A 22,388-nucleotide genomic window follows, 5' to 3' on the forward strand; every position below is an offset into this window, starting at 1 on the left:
TCTAATGGTAAAGGGCGGTTTTGCCAATGTAAATATCTTGGATGACTAATAAGAATATAGATTCATGAAAGTTTGTCAGCTAGATGCACAAAATCATAGATATTGCAAATGACTTGGGTTATTCTTTCTTTTTGGTTTTGTCTTTTAGCAAGCCAAATCGCACATCAATTAGCCAAACAAGGAGCAAAGCATATGACATCTTTTGCTAAAGATTTCCTTCTCCCTAAAGTGTCCAATGTTTTTTCTTTCATATACATGCGGGTTTTTTCTTTTGGGAGGGTTGGGTTAGTTTTTTTTTTGTAATTTCAGTTCTTGGTTACTTTCTACCAAACTTTATACATCTTAAAGATTGCTTATCCTTGTATTTGTCAGCTGATTGATGAATGATAATGTCTGTTTCTAATTTTTTTAAAAAGGTTGCTATCACAGCTCCATTGCTTCGTATATTTATTTTCGTATGTGATTTAACAACCTCAAAGTTTCTTTTTATCCTGTCAAATAAGAAAAGAAATAAATAAGATTATTTTTTTTTATTTTTATGGTACCATCAATTGGACAAAGAAAAAGCAAAAAATAAAAATAAAGTAAAAAAATGAAAATGAAACCTAAAATTTATTTTTCATGCAATCACCAACAGTAAAAAAGATGAAAAGAATAATATTTCTTCCTGCAAAAATATGAAACCTTTTGAGGACACTTGATAAATTCAAGCTAACTAACAATCCAGTGTTTGTGGATGCTGGAAGGGCTTTTAAATTGTTGGTTGATGATCCAAAACCTACTTGGTTCAACCATGTTATGCTGAAGTTCCATCTAGTCCTTGGGGTTACTTCTTTTTATCTTTTTCTACTCTGGCTATTGTTCAACACCAACCAATTAACATGCATTACAGCCTTCATAAAATCAATATAAACAGACTGAGCAGTTAAGAAGCTAACTCCCTGACTGGATACTGCAAGAAGATCTAAGACAAGGCTGTAACTGGGTGGTCAGGAGAGGTGGCCTGCTTAGAGCCCAAGAAATACAAGGCCCGATACTAACCTGAAACCATTACTCTCTGTTTCTTCAAATCCCACACCCTATTTAAAGACCAAGGATATTATCATCCTAGTGCAGATATAGCACATGACAGAAGATCAGAGGAAGAAAGAGCTGAAATAAAATCCCTCTTAATCGCAAATGCTTTCATCCTAATGGGGTGGAAATTGATGGCACTTGGGTGGAACATGAAAACAGAGGAATGATAAGATCAGTTGGCCAAGCAGATGATGAAGTTTTCCTAATACTGAGGTTTCATCTTGACAATCGCAAACTCTATCTGACAAAATTGAAGTAGTGTTCTAGGAGATAATATCGAAACAAATTTTGGAAGATCTGAACAACTAAGGCAGCGTTTTCCTTTTGGTAGCTAAACCTTGAAATATAGTTACATAACAGAAGGCCAAAACAAAGGTTCCAGTCAATAGTTGTCATATGGATGGAGAAACAAGTCAATCATGGTGACATCACAGGTTAAAAAGAAGTGGGTTTTGCATGTCAAGGCTATCAATCATGTAAATTCAACACAAACATAATTATCTAAGCAAAAACTGTTGAGACCACGACATGCGGCTGCAATTAACCCATGAAGATCCTCACTATTTCAAACTGTGAGCCATGTCTTAGAAACAGCATAACCCACAATGAAAGATGGCTATCAAGAGATCAAGTCATCCACACAAAAGAAAGAGTTGATAATCAATATGCTAAATAAAAAATACCCATAAAAAAATATATGCTAAACCAAAAAACATCAGTGATAATTATTGCTGTAATTGATATGAAAATTGTCTTCAAAAAGTAGTACACCAGTGAATCTGACTCAGAACAGAGAGAGATACCACAAAGAGGATTCTCCTTCACTTCATCTTTGCCTCTGTGAACAGAACATGACGATTTACCCGAGGGTCATATTTCCGGAACTCGAGCTTCTCTACCATTTTCCGAGGATTCTTCTTCTTCACATAGAAGAATCCAGTGCCAGCAGATGAGACAAGCCTGATGAATATTGAAGCAGCCTTCTTCTTCTTGTCACCCATCCCTGGCTTTAAACAAGAAAGAACCAATCAAACTTCCTGGAACTGGAATCTTTAAAGAAAGAGAAAATAAATCCTGTGGAGAATAGCCAGAATCTTTAGGCCAGCATGAGTTAAACCAGGTCCAGGCGCAAACTTCTTATTTATTTATTTATTTTTTTGATGAAGGCACAAACTTCTCATCTGGGGTTCTAAGTTCAGAAAATTTGAGTTGTCCAAAAATAAAAATCAGAACCCAGTACTCAACTAATCATCTATTCTTTTGGTTTTATACTGCAGCTTATTATCTATACTAGCTGAACTCCAGATAACCCAAAACCAAACCAAAAAGTTTGCTACCCCACAAACAACTCTAGAGAACGTATATGTTGGGAACAACTCAAAAGATAAAGAAGTCTAATTAATTTCTTCATGCTCGTTCCAAGTTCGAAGTACCATTTGTGTATACTTTTGGATGTTCTTCTTTACGCACTCTTAATTGCTTTTACTTAGCCAAAAAAAAAAAAAAAAAAGTTCGAAGTACCATTTGTACAAATAAGAATCCCCTTCGTTACCTATCTATAAAAAAAAAAGAATCCCCTTCATTACATGATTTCTTCTTCATATGGATAGATATAGGATCTATGGGGCAATTTTCTTAGAAATACATTTTGTGCAACAACCTTCCTATATAATAGAGAAGGATCCCATGATTTTTTCTTTTTGATAGAGAAGGATCCCATGATCCTGAACCGATCTTACCTGGGATCGCAAATCCCAAGTTTGTCTATGAAGAGCGGATCTAATTGCATTAGTGTCTATAATTGATTTCTTCTGTGTAATACTAATCGATAGGGCCTCATTGGTAAGTGCTACAAGATCTTGTGCATTGGAACCCATGGTTATGGACCCAAATCTATTAGTATGGAACATTTTATTTTCCAAGTGAAATGCCCTAGTGTATGAAAGATTGAAGAAGTGCTTGCATTGTTGTGGAATAAGAAACCTTCATATCTTAATACATGTATTTAATTCATTCAAAGCTATTAGAGCAGGATCCACTTTTTGGGGAATATGAGTTGAAGCAATAACAAGAATATATCTAGTGGAACATCTTTCACAATCTCTGGAGAGAGAGAGAGAGAGAGAGATAGTTCACTAATAGACTGAGGGATAAGTAATTCGACTAATTCATATCCAAATCATGAATGTTTGGAATCCATATTATGCAAGGGGACATTGTTTTTGCTAATTTGAATAAAAGGGTGATATAAAATTGGTTTATTTCAAGCATCATATCCATAGTTACTGCATTCATCATAGTTAGTAGGGATCCTCCACCCCCACCTCATTACATTGAGTACTTGATTTGGCTTCACCCAAATACGACAAAACAAATGCTTACATAAACCATGAATCTTCAAACCATTTTAAGTCTTCTTTTCCATCCACATAATGAAACAGTGAGATGTACTTTCGTTTCTCTAACTAAGTTCCACAGTCACATGTTCACAAATCACAATGGAATCTAAAATTATGATCAACCATGAAGTGCAAGTATTAATGAGTATAAGTTGGTATGAACTTCAAATCAGAAGATGAAAGATAGAGGGCAAGACAGGAAGTTGCAACTTGACCTACCTCGATAAAGTTCTATTCATGATCATGACATACATGTGCCAATACCATAGTTACAGAAAGAAGCAACACAACAAAGGAGACCTAGTAGAAGATTGTAACTGAGTTTGGCTCCTCTCCTTTCATCATCTCCTGGAAGAAAAAACCCTTAACCAGACCTCATAAAGCCCAATACAAAGTACATTTAACATGCTTAATTAGTACCCCATCCATACTTCTTGTGCTACTATCTCCATTTTCTATCCATCACTGCTCTACATTATTGGAAACACAGATAATTTCCTGATTATGCTCAATAGTCTTAGTACTTCTCCTTTTTGGTTGGTCTTTCCTGGTTTACATTGTAAGGTTTTATCAACCACCCATTACCACTGCAATTCCTTAAATTTACTTGCCTATTTTCATTAATGGTATTGGCATCATGCAGATTCACATTGGTTTTTGTATAGTTTTGGCTACTGCTCCTTCAATAGTCTTTGAGTTCCAGACACATCTATATCTGAATTTGTAACTAATATGTGAACACATTAATACCGTTGATGTTTCTTTAGATGCTCTTTTCAACTCTACTCCTAGAATTAATGTATTTCAGTCAGTTTTCTGAGATGTTGAACCAGAGATTATTTTAAGCCTTGCTTTTTATTGATCATAATAATCCAGCCACTAGTTTAGCAGGTAAAACAGAGCTTTAACTGTTTATATAGAGGAGATCTCACCATGTCATAAGACAAAGGAAAAGGTATTTTCACTTCTTTGCTCTAGCAACAGCTAGCTGCATTGTTTTTCAGATTAAAATCAATGTCACAAGTTCCAGACACAAATTCAACATATTTTCTCAAAACAGGATTGACTCCTACAGAATTAAAACTGAAGCATAGAAGTGAAGCAAACACCAAAATCCTCTTTCTATAACATTCTGCAGAGATCACTTCTCCCAGAAAATTTTAGCGTCAACTTAGTGAAGAGTATTCTGAAGATTATTTTTTTTCCTCAAAGTTGCGTCCAAAAAAAACTCAGTTTCACATTGAAGACCTTCATGAAATGCCCCTACAATTCCAAAAATCCATACTATATATAAAAGTACGAAAAGTTTGTACTTTTCTCTCCCCTCATATTCCAGAGCACACATAGTTATTATTTAACTATGACAATCATAATAATTTGTCTTAAAATTCACAATAAATTCACCTTTATGTTATTTAAAATTCACCTTAAAAATCACAATAAGAGGTTTTTTTTTTCAAGGCTTCTATTTATATCAGGTACATTTATGTTCACATGGTAAAATTATTGAACATCGATTGATTAAATTCAATAAAATATTTATATACATAATTGTACCCGATAATGTTCCCAAAATTCTAGCTTGAGCTGTAGTCCAAACATGAAACCCTATTATTCAAAATTTTCAGCAACAGGTTAACAGCATTGATGAATTAAAAGCATTCAAAGAGAAACCCTATGTTTGATTTCCAAGAAAATAGAGCAAAAAAATAAAAAAATCCATTTTCATTCTTCTGCCTTCTCTTATCTTTTCCTTCCAAATAAATAAAAGAAAAGAAAATAAACCCAGGTCAACTAAGCCAAAAAGTCAGTGAGTGTTTTAAGCAAAGTGGCATTTTTCTGTATTTCCTAATCCCCCGGTGGTGAAAACCTGACAATTCAAAAATGAATTATTTTCTCATATTTTCTCTGCGTCTAAACTGAATCTATTTTTATAGAAGAAAACATTACCGAACAGCAAAGACCGTCAATCTAACAAAAATTTCAGTCTAAGCTGTAATTCAAACTTGCAATATTTCCATGTCTGTTCAAAGAGAAATCCTAGATTTCAAAACTTCCAGCAACAGCATTCCCAAGTTATAAAGCACTTGAAGTAAATTCCGACCCTCTGCTTGGCTAACAAGAAAATGAATAAAGATAACAGAAAACCACAATTTTATTCATACGTTATCTCTCTCACTTTCTTTGCTGCCAAAAATCCAAAAAACAAAAAATAAAATCACATCAACTAGCCAAATATTCATACGAGTTTAGGGTAAAGCGTCATTTTTCTGCATTCTCGCGCCCTAGATGGAGAGAAGTTTACTATTCGATTTTTTCCCCCATTTTCTCAGCATCCAAACCATTGTATCTAACCAAGAATTCGATGGATTGATTGAATTGGGTAGAGACAGGGAGCAGTGCCTTGATTGAACTCAGATCGATCGAAACGCAGCGTTTGGAGAAAAATACAGAATGATTCTCCGTAGGTCTGATCAAGGATGAAAGTTTCCATTTTTTTCGCCGAAGTTTCGCCGAAATTTCGGGTTTCGGTGGCCGGCGATACGAAAGAGGGGGGCGAAATGTCGATGGGAGAAATTTCGCCAAATTTCGGTTAAAATCGGCGAAAAAATCGCCGAAAAATGGATGCAGGCGAAAAATAGGCGAAATCTACAAAAAATCGCCGGACACTGCAATTTCTCGGTGAATTTTCGGTTTGTATCGCCGATTTTTTTTTTCCGATTTTTCGGGAAATTTCCCGATATTTCCTACCAGTCCAGCCCGCGCATAGGATACAAAATCTGATCATGATTTGCAGGCAAAGGTTGTGTTTTTTAGCCTGGCTCAAAAATCGTGGATTTAGGGTTCGTGAAATTTAAATCCAATGGCACAAAAGCAAAGCGACCCCTAGAACAGATCCAGAAAACACAGGAAGCAAAAAAAAAAAAGCAATCTTTCTGGTTTTCCTTGGGGGTTTTGCATGGATTTTCTCGGAAATCAAACGATGATGAATTTTCCCGGAAATCGAATGGGGGATGGATTTTCTTGGGAATCAAACGGGGTTGCAGAAAAATAAAAATAAATAACAAGATTAGATGAGTACCTGGGAGGATTGAGAGTGGCAGAGGAAAATAGGGCCTTTTTAGGGATTCTCTCGTCTGGAGGGCAACTTCACAAAAGGGCTTCTTGATGGCCGAGTGAGAGAAGTAGGTGGATGGCCGAGTGAGAGAAGTGGTGGCCCTTTCTATTTTTAGATTTAGTAGAGATTAAAAAAAAAGAAACATATCATGAGAACAATTTTCCTCTCACTATATAAATAATTATTAATTATTCATCTTTATTTTGATTAAATCACTACTATGAACTAAAATTTGATTTTTATCATGATATTTTATGAATTAAAATTAATTTTATAAGATAAATTATTAATAATTTTAATTATTTAAATAAATTAATATTAATAAAAAAGTTATTACCACATATTTTTAATAAAATTTTAGAAATTAAATCTCAAATAAAATATTTTATTGATATTTCAATTTGGATCCGTGCATCTGATGGTCTAAATTGAAACTGGATATGATCTAACGGTCATAATTGAATCTCAAACTATGTGATAATATGTATAAATTATTGATATTTACTAAAATAAGTTTTTCATGAAACTTCATAATGAGTATATAAGTAATTATGTATAATATCGCATATGATATTATATATATATACATATTAAATAAATCTTCTATTATCCTTTTAAACATGTATAAAATATTCATTATAATATTATATCTATATAGGATTATGCCGTACTAGAAATCAGCCCGCTTACAAGTTACAGCCCAATAGGTCAAAAATTGGGCCAGCCCAAAGCTCAGCCCATTTCACCTGGCAGATGACTCTGGGGAGTTTGCTTGCTGGCGTCAGAGGCACCGGTCTCCAATCTGCAGAAAGGCGTTCGATTTTTTCTCTCCAAACGCTGCGTTTCTTTCGATCGATCCCTGCGTTCAAGGTACTGTTCCAGTCTCTATTCCCAATTCAATCGATCTATCGATCGACTTCTAGGTTAGATATAAACCTGTTGGATGTTGAGAAACTAATGTGAAAATGAAAAAGAAAAAAGATTGAATCGTAATTTTTTCACCATTTAGGGCTCGAGAATACAGAAAATGACGCTTTACCTAAAACTCGAATAACTCTTTGGCTTAGTTGATCCGATTTTTATTTATTTGTAGATTTATTTTTTATTTATTTTCATTGCTTTGGATTTTTGATAGCAAAGAAAGTGAAGAGTGTAGTTTTTCTTTTATTTTTCTTCATTTTCTTGGTAACCAAGCAAGGGGTTGGATTTCACTTGAATGCTATATATCGTGGGAATGCTAGTGCTGGAAAATTTGAAATGTAGGGTGTCTCTTTGAACAGACGAGGAACAATTGCAAGTTTGGAATACAGCTAAGACTGAAATTTTTGTTAGATTGACGGTCTTTTTCTGTTTGGGAATGTTTTCTTCTATAAAAATAGATTCAGTTTAGATGCACATTTTGAATTGTAAAGTTTTGACCACCGAGGGCTAGGGTTTCTCTTTGAATGCTTTAACTTGACAATGCTATTGCTGAAAATTTTGAATTACAAGATTTGATTTCAGACTGAACCTCAATCCAGAATTTTGGAAACATTATCTTGTAGAATTGTGTGTTTATGATTTTTAAAGTGAATTATAAATAATATAAAAGTGAATTTATTATGATTTTTAAGGTGAATTTATTATGATTGCTGCAGCTAAATAATAAATGTGTAATGTGGAATATGAGGGGAAATAAGTTATATAATAACTTTGGGAAGAAAGAATTCTACAAACTTTTCATACTTTTATATATAGTATAGATTTTTGGAATTGCAGAGACATTTTGTGAAGGTCACCGATGTTTGGAATCTGAAAGTATTTTTGGAAGCAATTTGAGGAAAAAAAAATCTTCAGAAAAAAGGTTGCTTCTACCCTTCACTAAGTTGACTCTAAAATTTTCTGGGAAAAGTGATCTATGCAGAAGGTTATAGAAATAGCATTTTGATGTTTCCTCCATTTCTGTACTTCAGTTTAAATTTTATTGAAGTCATATGTTGAATTTGTGTCTGAAGCTTGTGATTGCCTTGTAAATAACATGTTTATGGAATAGCAGATTCATGAAATTCACATTTGATATCTTACATCGAGTCTGCAATTTTTTTTTTTAATTCACATTTTTGTGTCTCTAATTTTAGGTGCTCTTAAAACCGATTCAGATCACATTGTTTTTGTTTCTATGCTTTGAAGGTTATTTGAAACAAGTGAGAGATATCTGTAATTTGATGGTTTTATGAATATTCATATAATGACATTCAGAGGAGTGCTAATTCTTGGTTTCCTATGGCACATTGCTGACTTAGTTGTGTCCTGTCAGTGTGAAGAGTAACTGTTCCGTTTAAAACATGCAGGGGAATGTATTTTGAAAATGGTTCTAGTCTCTGGGATTGAGCTAGTTTAGACTATAAGCTGCTGTATAAAACCAAAAGTATTGGTGATAAGCTGAGTGCTGGGTTCTGATGTTTTATTTGGACAACTCAAATTTTCTGAACTTGGATCCCCAGATTAGAAGCTTGTGGCTGGACCTGGTTTAATTCATGTTTGACAAAAGATATCAACCCCTAGTTATTCCCCACAGTTCTATACTGCATCTTATATTTTCTGAAATGGAATGCAAATGATTACTAAAACCTTTGATTTTCTGAGCAGAAGTGATCTCTGGAATTGGAGATGGCGAGCACAGTGGATGCAGGGGGACATCCGATCCCCACATCAGCAGTACTGATGGCATCTTCAAAGCATATAGGGTCAAGATGCTTCTCAGAAAATGTGGCCTTCCTCAAATGCAAGAAGCAGGATCCAAATCCTGAGAAATGCCTCGACAAAGGCCGTGAAGTCACTCGTTGCGTCTTTGGCCTGTAAGGATTATCAGAATTTCTACATTTTTCTTTGCAATATAGTAATCATACATTCCCTAAAAGTTTGAATATTCTTAACCATTCATGGCAATACTTTTGAATTTCATGATGGTTGAATCAAACTAACTTTCAAGTCGAACATTGTACAAGTTTTTTGATTCAAAATGCAGTCATTTGCATTATGATTTAGGTTTACAGCATTGATTTTTACCTCTATGATGATGATCCTTGCTTGCCATCCCTTAATGTATTAACAGGAGTCCAGGGCACTTCTCAAGCCTCTAGTCAACTGCAATTTAGATAGATTACAACCATTTCAGGGAAAATCCTATTGTTAATATTTTCAGTTTCTTCTTTCAGTCATTGCATTCTTACATGGAATAATGAACTTCAAAATTCTTAATTATTACCATGGAATATGGATAAGCATAATAGCCGATTGAAGGAAATTAAAAAGTTTGACAGTTTTTTTTTTTTTGATAGGCAAAAGCACAAAGATATATTAGAAAAAGGGTGCTTGAAAGGCAACCCGGAGCATACAGGGAGTATACAAGAGTCACCTAAAACAAACAACAAAAACACAAGCACTCACCGGCCCTCAACAAGAACCCAATCAATCCACAAAGTTAAACAAAGATAAAGGGCCTACAAGTATAGAAGAATTAGCCAAGGATAAGAGATTACAAACAAATGAGTTTTTCAATCTTTGAGTCGACAAAGCCTCATTATCGAAGACTATCCTATTTCTTTCCTTCCAAACCGTCCAAAATAAACAAAGAGGAGCTGCCCGCCAAACCTTTCTATGTTTCTTGTCCTTAAAAGAAACATACCAACTTAATAGAGTGTCTCTCACCGAAAACGGCAGAACCCAATTAAGCCCAAAAAGAGAAAACACAGGATCCCACAAAATCTTCGTCTTAGAACAATGAACAAGGATATGATTTATCGTTTCCTCTTCAACGCAACACAAGCAACATCTATTGGCTAAAATCCAGCCCCTCCTCTTGAGCTGATCTTGAGTAAGGACTTTCTCCCAAGAAGCTTCCCGAGCAAAAAAACTCACATTTGTAGGAACATACGGACTCCAAATAATATTGCACGGAAACGAGATTGCACAGCTATGAGCAAGAGACTTATAGAGAGATTTTACAGTGAAAATCTCATTTTTCGTCCCTTTCCACAACATCCTATCCTCCCCATCAACATCCAACCTCTTCCCTTGAATGGATGAAAGGAGTCTCTCCACCTCCTCCACCTCCCAATCATTGAAAGGTCTAAGGAAATGTGGAGTCCACCCTCCCTCTTCCCCCATTGGGTCCCAATAGTTCGCAACTCACGCATCTTTAGAACCCGCTAAATCAAACAAGGAGGGAAATGCCTCACAAAGGGGGGTGTTCCCGCACCAAATGTCTTTCCAAAACCTCACCCTTTTACCATCCCCCACCGAGAATGATACATTATTGAGCAGTAACAAACCTTCCTTGCTGATTTCCTTCCAAAGCCCTACCCCATGGCCCTCCCTAGCCCTACGAGTGCTCCACCCTCCTCTTTCAATCCCATACTTCATACTAATAATAAGCTTCCAATATGAGTCTCTTTCAACCTCAAAACGCCAACTCCATTTGCACAAGAGGGCTCTATTAAGAATGGAGAGATTTCTAATCCCCAATCCACCCATCTTTTTGTGAGTACAGACAACAACCCACTTAACAAGATGGGGCCTCTTCTCCAATGCTCCCCCTCCCCAAAGAAAATCCCTTTGGATTTTCTCAAGTCTTAATTTAACCACTCTTGGCATGCGCAATAATGACATAAGATAGGGTGGCATGCTCGCCAAAGTACTCCGGATGAGAGTGATTCTTCCTCCCTTAGAAATGAATTGCCTCTTCCACAAGGCAAGTTTCTTCCTCATCCGCTCTTCCACTCCGTCCCAAATCTTCACTGACTTATGCGAAGCACCCATAGGGAGCCCCAAATAAGTGGAAGGGAGAGATCCCACTTTGCAACCAAGCTCAGCTGCCAGTAACTCAGCATTCTCCACTCTACCCACTGACAAAATCTCACTTTTGTTCAAATTAATGCGCAGTCCGGAAATGGCTTTAAACCACATTAATAACCAACTTAGAAAAGCCAATTGCTCTTGAGAGTCATCACAGAAGACCAAAGTATCATCGGCGAACAGCAGGTGCGTAACTTGGTTCCCGACACCTTTCCTTCCCCCTATCCTGCAGCCTGAAAGAAAACCCCCTCTCACTGCTCTGTTAATGAGACTACTTAAGGCTTCCATTCCTAAGACAAAAAGGTAAGGAGAGAGGGGGTCTCTTTGCCTTAACCCCCTGGAGCTCCGGAAAAAACTGATTGGAGAACCATTGACCAAAACCGAAAATGAAGCGGTGGATATGCACCATCTAATCCACCTAATCCATTTCTCCCTAAAACCCATTCTTTGCATCACTGATAGCAGAAAATCCCAATTAATGCGATCATAGGCCTTCTCTAAATCCAATTTACACAATACCCCACTTTCCTTTCTTTTCAACAAGGAGTCTATGACCTCATTAGCAATTAACGCAGCATCAAGAATTTGCCTACCTTCAACAAAGGCATTTTGGGTTGAAGATACCATTTTTCCCACTACCTTTTTCAATCTATTGGCGAAGACCTTAGCAAGCAGCTTGTAAAGACCCCCCACCAAACTGATGGGTCTGAAATCGCTCAAGTCTTCAGCCCCACACTTCTTTGGGATTAAAACTAAGAAGGTGGTGTTCAGGCTTTTGACGAATTTTCCCCTCTCAAAAAAATCTTTGAAGAAACCCAAGACCTCATCTTTGACAAAATCCCAGCAGAATTGCTAGAATGCAAGGGACAACCCGTCCGGACCAGGGGCCTTGTCCCCATTCAGATCTAATAGGGCCAAGAATACCTCATCCACAGAAAAACTCTCCTCCAGCTTGGCTGCCTTTTCAACCCCAATGCTGTCAAACTCAATGTTGTTGCAACAAGGATGCCATCCTCTTGGATCCGATAAAAGGTCCTTAAAGGCTCTCACCACTCCCCTTTGAATATCATGATCTTCTGAAAGCCAGGTGCCATTGACTTTAATTTTTTTCAAGCAGTTCCTCCTTCTGTTAGAATTTGCCATCTTGTGGAAAAATCCCGTGTTCTTATCGCCTTCCTTCAGCCAAATTTCTCTTGATTTTTGTCTCCACGAAGTCTCCTCCATTAGAGCCCATTTCTTGAACTCCTCCCTAGCCTCCTTTCTCGCCTCTAGCTCCTGCTCATTTAAAGCTCTAAGTTGCTCCTGATTATCCCAGTAGGATACTTTATCCAGAGCCGACCCTTTGTTCACCCCCACTTTACCAAGGACTTCCGAGTTCCATTCCTTCAGTTTAATTTTCAGAGCCTTTAATTTTTCTGTCAAGATGAAACTATAGGACCCACTATAATTAAATCCTTGCCACCAACCCTTTAACAGCTCCTTAAACCCTTCCTCCTTCAACCACATATTCTCGAACCGAAATGGAATTGGACCTCTCCTCGTCCCACCCCCATCTAACAGAATTGGGAAGTGATCAGACACTGGTCTTGGGAGAGAACACTGAATCGCCCCACTGAAATGATTCTCCCAATCCTCCGAAATCAGAAAACGATCCAGTTTGGACCTTGAAAGACCATTCAGCCCTCCACTCCACGTGAACAACCCCCCATGGAGAGGCAAATCTTTTAAAGCCAACTCCTCAATCACTTCCGAAAATCTTCTCATAGAACCAGTCAATATTCCTTCTTTACTGCGCTCGCTAGGAAATCTGACCACGTTAAAGTCCTCGCCAATACACCAAGGGTCAGACCACAGCCCTCGAATGGCTCCTAACTCTTCCCAAAACAACTCTCTATACCGTTTCATAGTAGGTCCATATACTCCCATAAAGGTCCACAAGAAGCCATCTTCGCAATTTTTAAAGCGACAGGAAATTGAGAAAAGACCCACCTCCATGCCCATTAACTCCAAGACCCTGTTATCCCAAAATACTACTACCCCACCGGCTGCCCCCCTTGCACTCATAGCACCCCAACCGAAGAATCTTCCCACTCCAAGACTGTGAACAATCCCTTTGGATATATCTTGAATTTTGGTCTCCTGTAGACACACCAAATCCGCTCTTTGCGACTTGATCAAAGCCTTAATAACTTTCCTTTTATCCCTATCATTGGCCCCTCTTATGTTCCAAGATATGATCTTTATCTTCATCTAAGGTTCGAGATTCTATCCCCATCATCTCTAATCAGAGATTTCTCCTTCCTCGCCCCTTTGTAATTGATGGACCACTCTAATTTTTTCAATTCACGATCAAACTTAGCGGACCCCGAAATATCTTTCTTAATATTCTGCTCCTTTCTTCTCTTGTTCCTTAGGAGCAAGTTCAGTATTTCTCCTTGAAATCCTTCCGTCGAAAAACCCAGAAACTTGCTAAATCTCGCCAGGCAGCTATCATCCCATCGACATCCTCTTCCTTCCAAGTCTTGTAACAAAACCTCGAACTCATTCCCCCTTCCTTCACCACCCGAGGATCTCTTCCCCTCTGGGCCCATCTCCCCATTGCTGCCATCTGCCAGTATAATGCTTAGAGGAAGCTGCTCCTCTCCCTCAATCTCAGAAATCAAACCAGAAGACGAAGGTAGTCCGACATACCTGGAAGCTTCATCGCGCAACGCTTCATCAGTCAACGACCCACTTTTCGTCACCGTAGAGGCTTCCGACGGTGACGCAACTCTCAATTTGTTGACGATAGGGTCCTCTACTACAAAAGCTCCACTCTCCAAGCTAAACATCTGAGCCCTAGGACGAGAGGCTGAAGGTACTTCCCCAAGGACAAGAAGGTCGGCATCTCCTAAGCCTTTCTCCACGCTTGGCGATTGTGCCCTAGCTCGAGGGCTCGAAATTCCTTCCCCATTTAAATCTCCTCCTTCCGCTGCGACAGGGCCTACAAGCCCAAAGCTCGCTCCTTTCACCTCGTAAGTGACATTGAGCCTTGAGTCACAATCCAATTCCTCCTGAGTTTCTTTAAAAGGCCCCTGCCTTTCCCCACTTAATTGAGAAATGCCCAAAAACACCCCATGGACTGGCCTGTTAAGCCCAATACTTGGCCCAAGAGCAAGGCTGTCCAGCTTATTCAAAGAAATCACATCTCCCTCTCTAACCCGTCCATCAGCTGACCCTACTCTACCCTCCATTGCATCCCCTGCCTCATAGAACACAACAGGACAGAGGGTAGGATCGCCTCCACAGGCTGACACGTCACTCTCTCCTTGCTGCAACCTCAACTGCTCCACCTTCTCCCTTTGACTTCCACGGTTGAGATCATGATGTGTTCCACCAACCTCTTCTCCTTCCCTTGAGCTACCTTCCTCACTGAAACTTCCCGCCGACACCACCTGCGTGAACCAGGGGGGAGACTCCCACCAAAGTTGAAGGGAATAACAACCCGACCCCACAGCAATATGGGCAGTGCTAGGAAACTCCCTGTCCACGCACCTCACCAGGATCCGAGCCCATTGCATCTCATGCGAAGGTGATTTATCCGCTGCTATGAATCCTCCACATTCATCTCCAATTCTTTTAAACACCTCCACGCTTCTTAAATGAAGGGGGAGTCCAATCACCCTTACCTAAACTTCTTTAGCAATGGGCTCCTTGCAAAGACACCCCACCTCAGGGTTCCATCTCTCCAAGACTATAACATTCTCCTTGAAGTTTCTCAGACCTCTGGCTAAAACACGCTCAACCTTGCCTGGTAACTCGAAATCAAATAGCAATAATCCTCTGCCTAGCGTAGCCACCCTCAGATTCCCTTTCAAAGGCCAATGCTTCGGTGCCCAACTTCTTACGTACTCCACCTCAGGGCAAGGACCTGAACTAGGACCCCACCAGCTTACCAAACACTGACTCATTTGTTCTATTCTTCCACGCACTACTCTTTTCCCCACTTCTATCCAAACTGACTGGCCTACCCTTCCCGGGTTTTTCCTTACAACATCTGCATATGTTTTCAGCTCCACCCCTTTCTCCCTCCATTGGACCTTTGGGCCCCCTTTCGCCCTCAACAAGTCCTCTGACCCTTTAGGACCCTGCAAGCCACCTAAGGGGGTCACACCAAGATCTCTCAGCCTCTCAGCCAAGGAATTCCAACCAAAATATTGTCCCTTCCCCTCTGGAACAATAATGCTGTACCTTTTTGAATCAATGTCACGAACTGAGCAGAAGATGAACCTTCTTGCCCCATTCGAACGACGCTCCAACCTATACTTTCCATTCCCCTCCTCCCAGCCAGAAGCCCAAACACTATTGTAAACCTCTCTACAGCAAGCTTCCACTCCATCTATTAAGCACCTTAAACTAGCCTCCCCGAATCTAATCCATGAGGAGACCCCTTTGCTTCTCTCCCGAATGCAACCTCTCAGCTTGCCTCCCAACTCTTCAATCAAGATCTCGAATGATTTGGCCTCCACCACGAAGTAGCTTCTTCCCCCCCTTGAACCACCAGCTTCACCCCATGCTCTCATCCTCACGCTTTCCTTCCAAACTAGGGTGCTTTTGTATCAATTCATATGCCTTTTTAGATGATTATGACGTCATTTAACTCTGACTAAATGAACCTAAAGCATCCCAGCTTCCATTTACCCATGATCCACTGCTAATACAATGACAAAATCATAATCTCACACTCTGATCAAATTTGCTCAAAAATCCCTTATTTGCACTTTAAAAAAGTTTGGCAGTTACCAATTTGTTTGGGGGGAAATGATTTGAGGGCATTAAATATGTGATTGTGGTGGGGGTAAGTAAAGATTTGATCTTAAGTACATGATTAACGACATGAAACAAATAGGCCATAGATTTTGGAAACAAATTAGGCCTTGTTTGGTAATAGTTTTTGAAAATAATTTTTAAGAATAGTTTTTTAAAATTGTTTTATGATGTTTTATAGAACAAATATTTTTTTGAGAACTTGAAATGTTTTTAGCCCGTTTTTTGTGTTTTTAAATATGTTTCAAATATAACTTTTATATGTAATGTTTTATTTTTAAGCATTCTCATATTTGTATGATTATTTTTTAAAACAACCCTCATAAAACAACTAAAAGATGTTATTTGAAAACACTTTATTTTTTGTTTTTAAGAACATAAAATAGTTTTCTATTTTTTGGTTGCCAAATGTGTTTTCCTATTTTTTTGTTTTGGATAACAAAAAACTGTTTTAAAAATAGTACCAAACAGGCTCTTAATATTTGACAAAGCTAATTTTGTAATGTAATGATTACTGATTAGTCATGTTTATTGTGATTTTGTTATGTTTGAAACTATTTTCAAGTACTTTGGGTTAGAGAATTTTGTTGTATGGCTGCATTTGAATAAGTAGGATTTTTGTTAGGACAAGGAAAGTATAAATATGTTTTTCTTATAAGGTTATGTTTGGTTGGATAGATATAACATGAGATAGGATCTGAGATGAGATTTTTTTTTTTTTTTTGATAGGTAAGAAAAGAACTATTAAAACGAGGCACCAAAAGAGCGACTCAAGGTATACAATACCTATACACCCACTGCCAAACATACCAAAAAAGAACAAATAAACAAGCACCCGGTTGGGCTAAAAAACAACCTTAGCTAGAGCCCAACCAATCAATAAAACTAACTAAAGTTAGAGGGCGATAAGCTATAAACAACTTAGCCTTTGACCAAAGAGAAAAAACAAAAAAGTATGAGTCTTTGGATTGACAGCACATTATCATTGAAGGCCAATCCATTTCTCGCATTCCAAATCGTCCAAAATATGTAAAGAGGAGTTGCTCGCCGCACCTTCTTATGCTTTTTGCCCACAAATGAACCATGCCAACTAAGGAGAGTTTCTCTAATTGAGGAAGGCAACACCCATGACACCCCAAGCAAAGTAAAGAGCAAATCCTATAAAACCCTTGTTTTTTTACGCTAAAGAAGAAGATGGGTCATAGTCTCTTCCTTCTCATGGCACAAAAAACATCTATTTGCCAAGGTCCATCACCTTTTTTGAATTAAATCCAAGGTTAAAGCTTTATCCCACTAGCCTCTCAAGCAAAGAAGCAATATTGGGCTGCACCCACACATTCCAAATGCAACTTGAAGGAAAAAAAGAAGGGCTACCCGCCTCTAGAGCAAGGTAGAGGGATTTGACTGAGAACTTTCCACTCTTTTTTCAGAAATGAGATAATATGTCATATCTTATGTTTGGTTGGCTATAAGATAGGATAACTTATCTCATCATTTATTATTATTTTTTTTTATCAGTAAGTAATATGTGTATTGCAAAAGAGGCGCTAAAGAAGCAACTCAAATAGATACAGTGTAGAACAACTCACCCCCTTACAAAAGAACCCAAGCCTCACTAAGAAAGCACAAAAAACCCTCTCCCTTAACGCATACACACCCATTCAATAAAATCTATTAAGGTTGAAGGACCATATTTTATCTCATCATTTATTATATCCCATGTTTAACCAAACATGGAATATGATTAGTGATGGGATAGCACCTATAAAAAAAAAAGGTAAGTGATGGGACAACATATCCAATTTTTATTTATTTATTTATTTTTATGTCCCCATTGCACAGGATATACTAGTCATAAGTTGAGATATATGAATCATAAATTTATTCTTCTTATGTATGTTCTTCATTTGTTTTTCCTCAAATTTTTTTATACTACTCATTTTGCAAAACACAAAATTTTGATTAAAAATTAAATTTTTAGTTCCAAAAGGATTTTTTTTTTAAATATGTGAATAATGCAACCTAAAATAATATTATATACTTTTAGAACTAAAAATAAAAAAAATGTGAATATTACAACCTAAAATAATAATATAGATTTGTATTATTTAATAAATAATATTTTTGTATATTTAATAACATAATTTAACTTTTTCATTTATAAATTCTAGATAATTTAATCATAAATATTATTAACAAAGAAATAGAAAATTACTTACTAAATTATAAATCGTAAAATGATTTCCAAATAGCATTAAATATGAGAGAGATTTTATTTTTTCAATAGAATATATTGGGATGCAATGTATTTTTTATTTTAAGGGGCTCTTTTTGGGTGCTTTCTTAATAAATATTTCTTCTTGCTTGCCTATCAAAAAAACTATAATCGAATCTCTTTCCATTAGAGATTGGATTGACTCAATGCTTTAGCTTGTAGAATGCCCTCCAAGGGGCTACTATCTCAACCTCAGTGGCTAAACCCTCTCTAGTGGGTTTAGAGAATGCCATTATACATAATAACCTGTGAGCAATTCTCCAATCCCTAACTGTCTTAGATTACTTCAAAAAAAAAAAAAAAAAAACCTCCCTTCAAATTTACATGATTGATATAGAACCCATTGGAAGCAGTATCCAAATCTCGTTTTTCTCCTCAACCAACCTCTTGGAACCACAAACAAGGTTTCAAATTTGGTACTCTCAGAAAAGTATGGGCAAAGGCATCATCTGAAGCACTGAGAGAGGAAAAGAAGTAAGCCAAGTCCTAAATTGCCTCCTATATTTATTTATTTATTTTTTATTGGAAACGCCACAAAGATATATTAATATAAAAAGAAGTACAAGAAGAAGGATGAGAAATCCTCCCACCAAAGACAACTAAAAAACAGGAAAATACACAAAAACAAAAGAACTCCCACTAAGGGCCAATCCCTATGGAGAACACACCGCTATCCAATCCAACTGAATCACATTAAGGGGAGTCCCCTTAAATGCCTTGGAACAGAAAGCCCAAAGGGAAGCAAGGAAAACAATAGAGTCCCAAAGGACCTCTGAATTCGTTGCTTTATCCTCGAAAATCTTTACATTTCTTTCCCACCACACAACTCGAATTAGAGCTATGCTCGCAGCTTGCCACAAAACTACCCCTCTCTTAGAATTACCGAAGCCTTGAAATTTGATGGACATCATGTCATATATGCTCCTTGGGGAAACCCAATCCATCTTAGCTAACTGAAATAGCCTGTGCCACAACCTAATTGTCAAGGAACAATGAAGAAAAAGGTGATCTGCTGATTCCCCGTGCCTCATGCACATGATACAAATATCAGGACTAAGGGCTTTGTAGGGTCTTCTCACTTGCAACATGTCATTAGTATTCACCTTCTTGTGTGCCACTAACCAGACAAAGGACTTCACTTTGAAAGGAACTTGAGACTTCCACACGAACTTTGAAGGAAAGTTCTGAGGGGATCCAGAAGATTGAGATAATGCTAGAAAAAAGGATTTGACTGAAAAAAGCCCTGAAGAGGATAATGGCCATAATCTAGCATCTGGGACCGAAGGAGAGAGATTGCCTCCTATATTCACTATCCATCCTCAAAAATCCTTGCATTCCTTTCCTGCCATGTCATCCAAATGAGAGGACCATTATTAATACACCATGGAAGCCAGCCTGTAAGTAAGTTCTGGCCAAAGCCTGAAAGGAAAATCATCTATACCATCTTTTGTGAATGAAACCTAATTAATCCCATGTGCAAAACCTGAATAACCTATGCTGCATTTAAATGCTAACAGGCAATGTGGTCTTTGATTGATTTTGTAGATTGGTTGTTTGTTAAGGGGAAATCCTTTCTTTTTTTTTGTCCGTCTCCTTACTACTTAGCTTTTTTTGGGCCTTATTTGCATACTTAGTGTGTACTTGTTTTGCCGCCTTTTAGATGCTTCTAATGCAAGCCCCTTTTATTACCTATCAAAAAAATGTGGGTGAACAACATTGTTGTCAAACTTCTAATGCTGATCATAGAAGGATAAGATTCACATACCTTGTATTATGGTCCAACTTCTGTTCTGAGCACCTAGGCTAATTGGATCTCAGCTCCTCGATCATTGGGGTAACAAACTCAGGTTCTAATTTATGATTCTATTTTAAGATGTTAGCCAAATAGCAATAAGCCTAATCCCATACATTACTACTACTCTACTCATCTGAAAACACTTTTCCTCATCCTGCACCCTACTCCGCAGAAAAAATGGAATAATACCATACTGAGTAAAAAAGTGGCCAACCACTAGTATATTCGCAGTCTGCACATTCCAAGCAAAGAGAACAAACTTTAGCGATATAGAAGCTTCCCAGTTTAAATTGGCTGGGCTTGATTCTTATCAACCTAGAGAAGAGCATATTAGACTCAAAAGGAGCATCTTAATGATAGTGATCAGGGATTCAACTGAAAGTATATATGTGGTCATGCCCAAACCCCTCAGCTCCTAGATCCATATTGGTTTAGACTTACAATCCATTCACGGAACTTATTGATTCATTTCGGCAGTAACTTTATAGATCCATGCTTCTCTTGTTGGCGGGTGAAAGGAGAGATAAATAGGTTGTTTGTGATTGGAGGGAGGGAGGTGGGAGTTTTTTGCCATTTGCATGCTTCTTTGGTGTTAGAGGGGATTTTTTCCATTCACATGCTTCTTCGATATTCAACTTTGGCTGTATTATAATTATTTAGTATCATTCCAATTAGTATTTTATTTGAATGAGTTTCTTCTTTTCTATATTGGGCATTATATATTCTTCATATTTGTTTCTTGTCTTATTTGTTTTCAATGTTTAATGGACATGGTACTACAACTTAATACTTTCTTTGGCATCCTTTAGTCTCATAGATTGCCTAATGCTATGTTTGGTTCCCGAAAAATTTGAGGGAAAGTATGAAGGAAAGAAAATAGAGAGGAAAAAAAGGAAGAAACTAAAAAATCAAGGAAAATAAAAAATAGATTTAACATTAATAAATTATTTTTATATGTTTCTTCAAATTCATTTTATTTATTTTCTTTGATTATATAACGATTAAATAATTTTAAAATACACAAGTTTCTAACTAATTTTAATTATGTTTGATTTTCTTTCGTATTTTTTGTAGTAAAACCAACATGAGAAAACCATTTTCCTTAACATATATATATATATATATATATATATATATATATATATATATATATATATTTTTTTTTTTTCTTGGTTCTTTCTGGAAACCAAACATAGCCTAAAGATTTTGTTCCTACCTGTATGCAAACAACTTATGTAGCTAATTTATTTGTATCAAGGATTCCTTTATATTTATTTGCATAGTCTATTGTTACTTTTTGCATGATTTCAAATCTTGTGTCAATACCCTACTTTGAATTTAGGGTTATTTGATTTAAAGGGATATTAAAAATGCAAATTCGGAAGAATGACCTGAATGTTTTGAAAATATGAGGTTGTATTGTGAATGTAGGATTCTTCCTAATGAGGTTGTTTTTTCAAATATGGGTATTATCTCACCCTTTTAATAAAAGATTCTTAAATTTATAAAATAAACCTGATACACTTGCATCACACAGCTGTGCGTGAGTCATGTGCCTAATGACACATGGAGGTGCATATAATAGCAGATTCTAAATTATATGATATTTGGCCTGCAGGCTGAAAGATCTTCACCAGAGGTGCACAAAAGAGATGGATGCTTATGCTGGTTGCATGTATTACCATACGAACGAGTTTGATTTATGTCGCAAAGAGCAGCAAGAGTTTGAGAAAGCATGCCCCTTGGAATGACCGGCCAATTCCACCCCCCCAATAATTTAGGGCAGTCTGCAATAAGCAGATACTGTTGTTGCTTGCTCTTCTAGTGGAACTGTTTCTGGATGTGGAATGCCTCCCGTCTATATGGTCCAGTTTGTTTCTAATTCTGCCAAATTGGTTAAACATGCTGTCTTTTTTCATCGTAAGGATTTTCTTTTTCTCTCCTAGTGGGATTTGGTTCAAAATGCTTTTGTGATTATGTGTCGCCCAATCGATGGCGGCTTCTGGGGTCGTGGCTCAGGAATCTGTGATCTTGAGTTCGACTCATAATTCATTCGAGTTTATCCGATTTTGTGGCTGGTTT

General features: G+C 37.3%; 2 protein-coding genes across 7 annotated transcripts; one reads left to right on the forward strand and one right to left on the reverse strand.

Annotated features, from left to right (window-relative positions):
- Positions 1–1,592: 1,592 nt before the first annotated feature.
- On the reverse strand, positions 1,593–6,688 carry LOC117914966 (50S ribosomal protein L33). Of its 4 annotated transcripts, none has more exons than XM_034830500.1 (2): positions 6,559–6,688; positions 1,593–2,080 (listed from the first exon to the last, which is right to left on the reverse strand). In XM_034830500.1, exon 2 carries the CDS (start codon positions 2,076–2,078, stop codon positions 1,899–1,901), a length of 180 nt encoding a protein of 59 aa, XP_034686391.1. In that variant the 5' UTR covers positions 2,079–2,080; positions 6,559–6,688; the 3' UTR covers positions 1,593–1,898. The 4 variants fall into 4 exon arrangements, with proteins under 4 accessions (XP_034686391.1, XP_034686390.1, XP_034686389.1 ...); XM_034830499.1 differs by having other exon boundaries at positions 1,593–2,084; positions 6,559–6,687; XM_034830498.1 differs by lacking the exon at positions 6,559–6,688 and adding an exon at positions 5,880–5,961.
- A 669-nt stretch (positions 6,689–7,357) lies between these two features.
- On the forward strand, positions 7,358–22,249 carry LOC117914965 (NADH dehydrogenase [ubiquinone] 1 alpha subcomplex subunit 8-B-like). 3 transcript variants are annotated; one of them, XM_034830495.1, is made up of 4 exons: positions 7,379–7,464; positions 8,353–8,437; positions 9,223–9,431; positions 21,925–22,249. In XM_034830495.1, exons 3-4 carry the CDS (start codon positions 9,244–9,246, stop codon positions 22,055–22,057), a joined length of 321 nt encoding a protein of 106 aa, XP_034686386.1. In that variant the 5' UTR covers positions 7,379–7,464; positions 8,353–8,437; positions 9,223–9,243; the 3' UTR covers positions 22,058–22,249. The 3 variants fall into 3 exon arrangements, with proteins under 3 accessions (XP_034686385.1, XP_034686387.1, XP_034686386.1); XM_034830494.1 differs by lacking the exon at positions 8,353–8,437 and having other exon boundaries at positions 7,358–7,464; XM_034830496.1 differs by lacking the exon at positions 8,353–8,437 and having other exon boundaries at positions 7,374–7,464; positions 9,226–9,431.
- Positions 22,250–22,388: the final 139 nt, after the last annotated feature.

Source organism: Vitis riparia, chromosome 5 (genome assembly GCF_004353265.1).
Source record: "Vitis riparia cultivar Riparia Gloire de Montpellier isolate 1030 chromosome 5, EGFV_Vit.rip_1.0, whole genome shotgun sequence".
NCBI classification, from domain to species: Eukaryota; Viridiplantae; Streptophyta; class Magnoliopsida; order Vitales; family Vitaceae; genus Vitis; species Vitis riparia.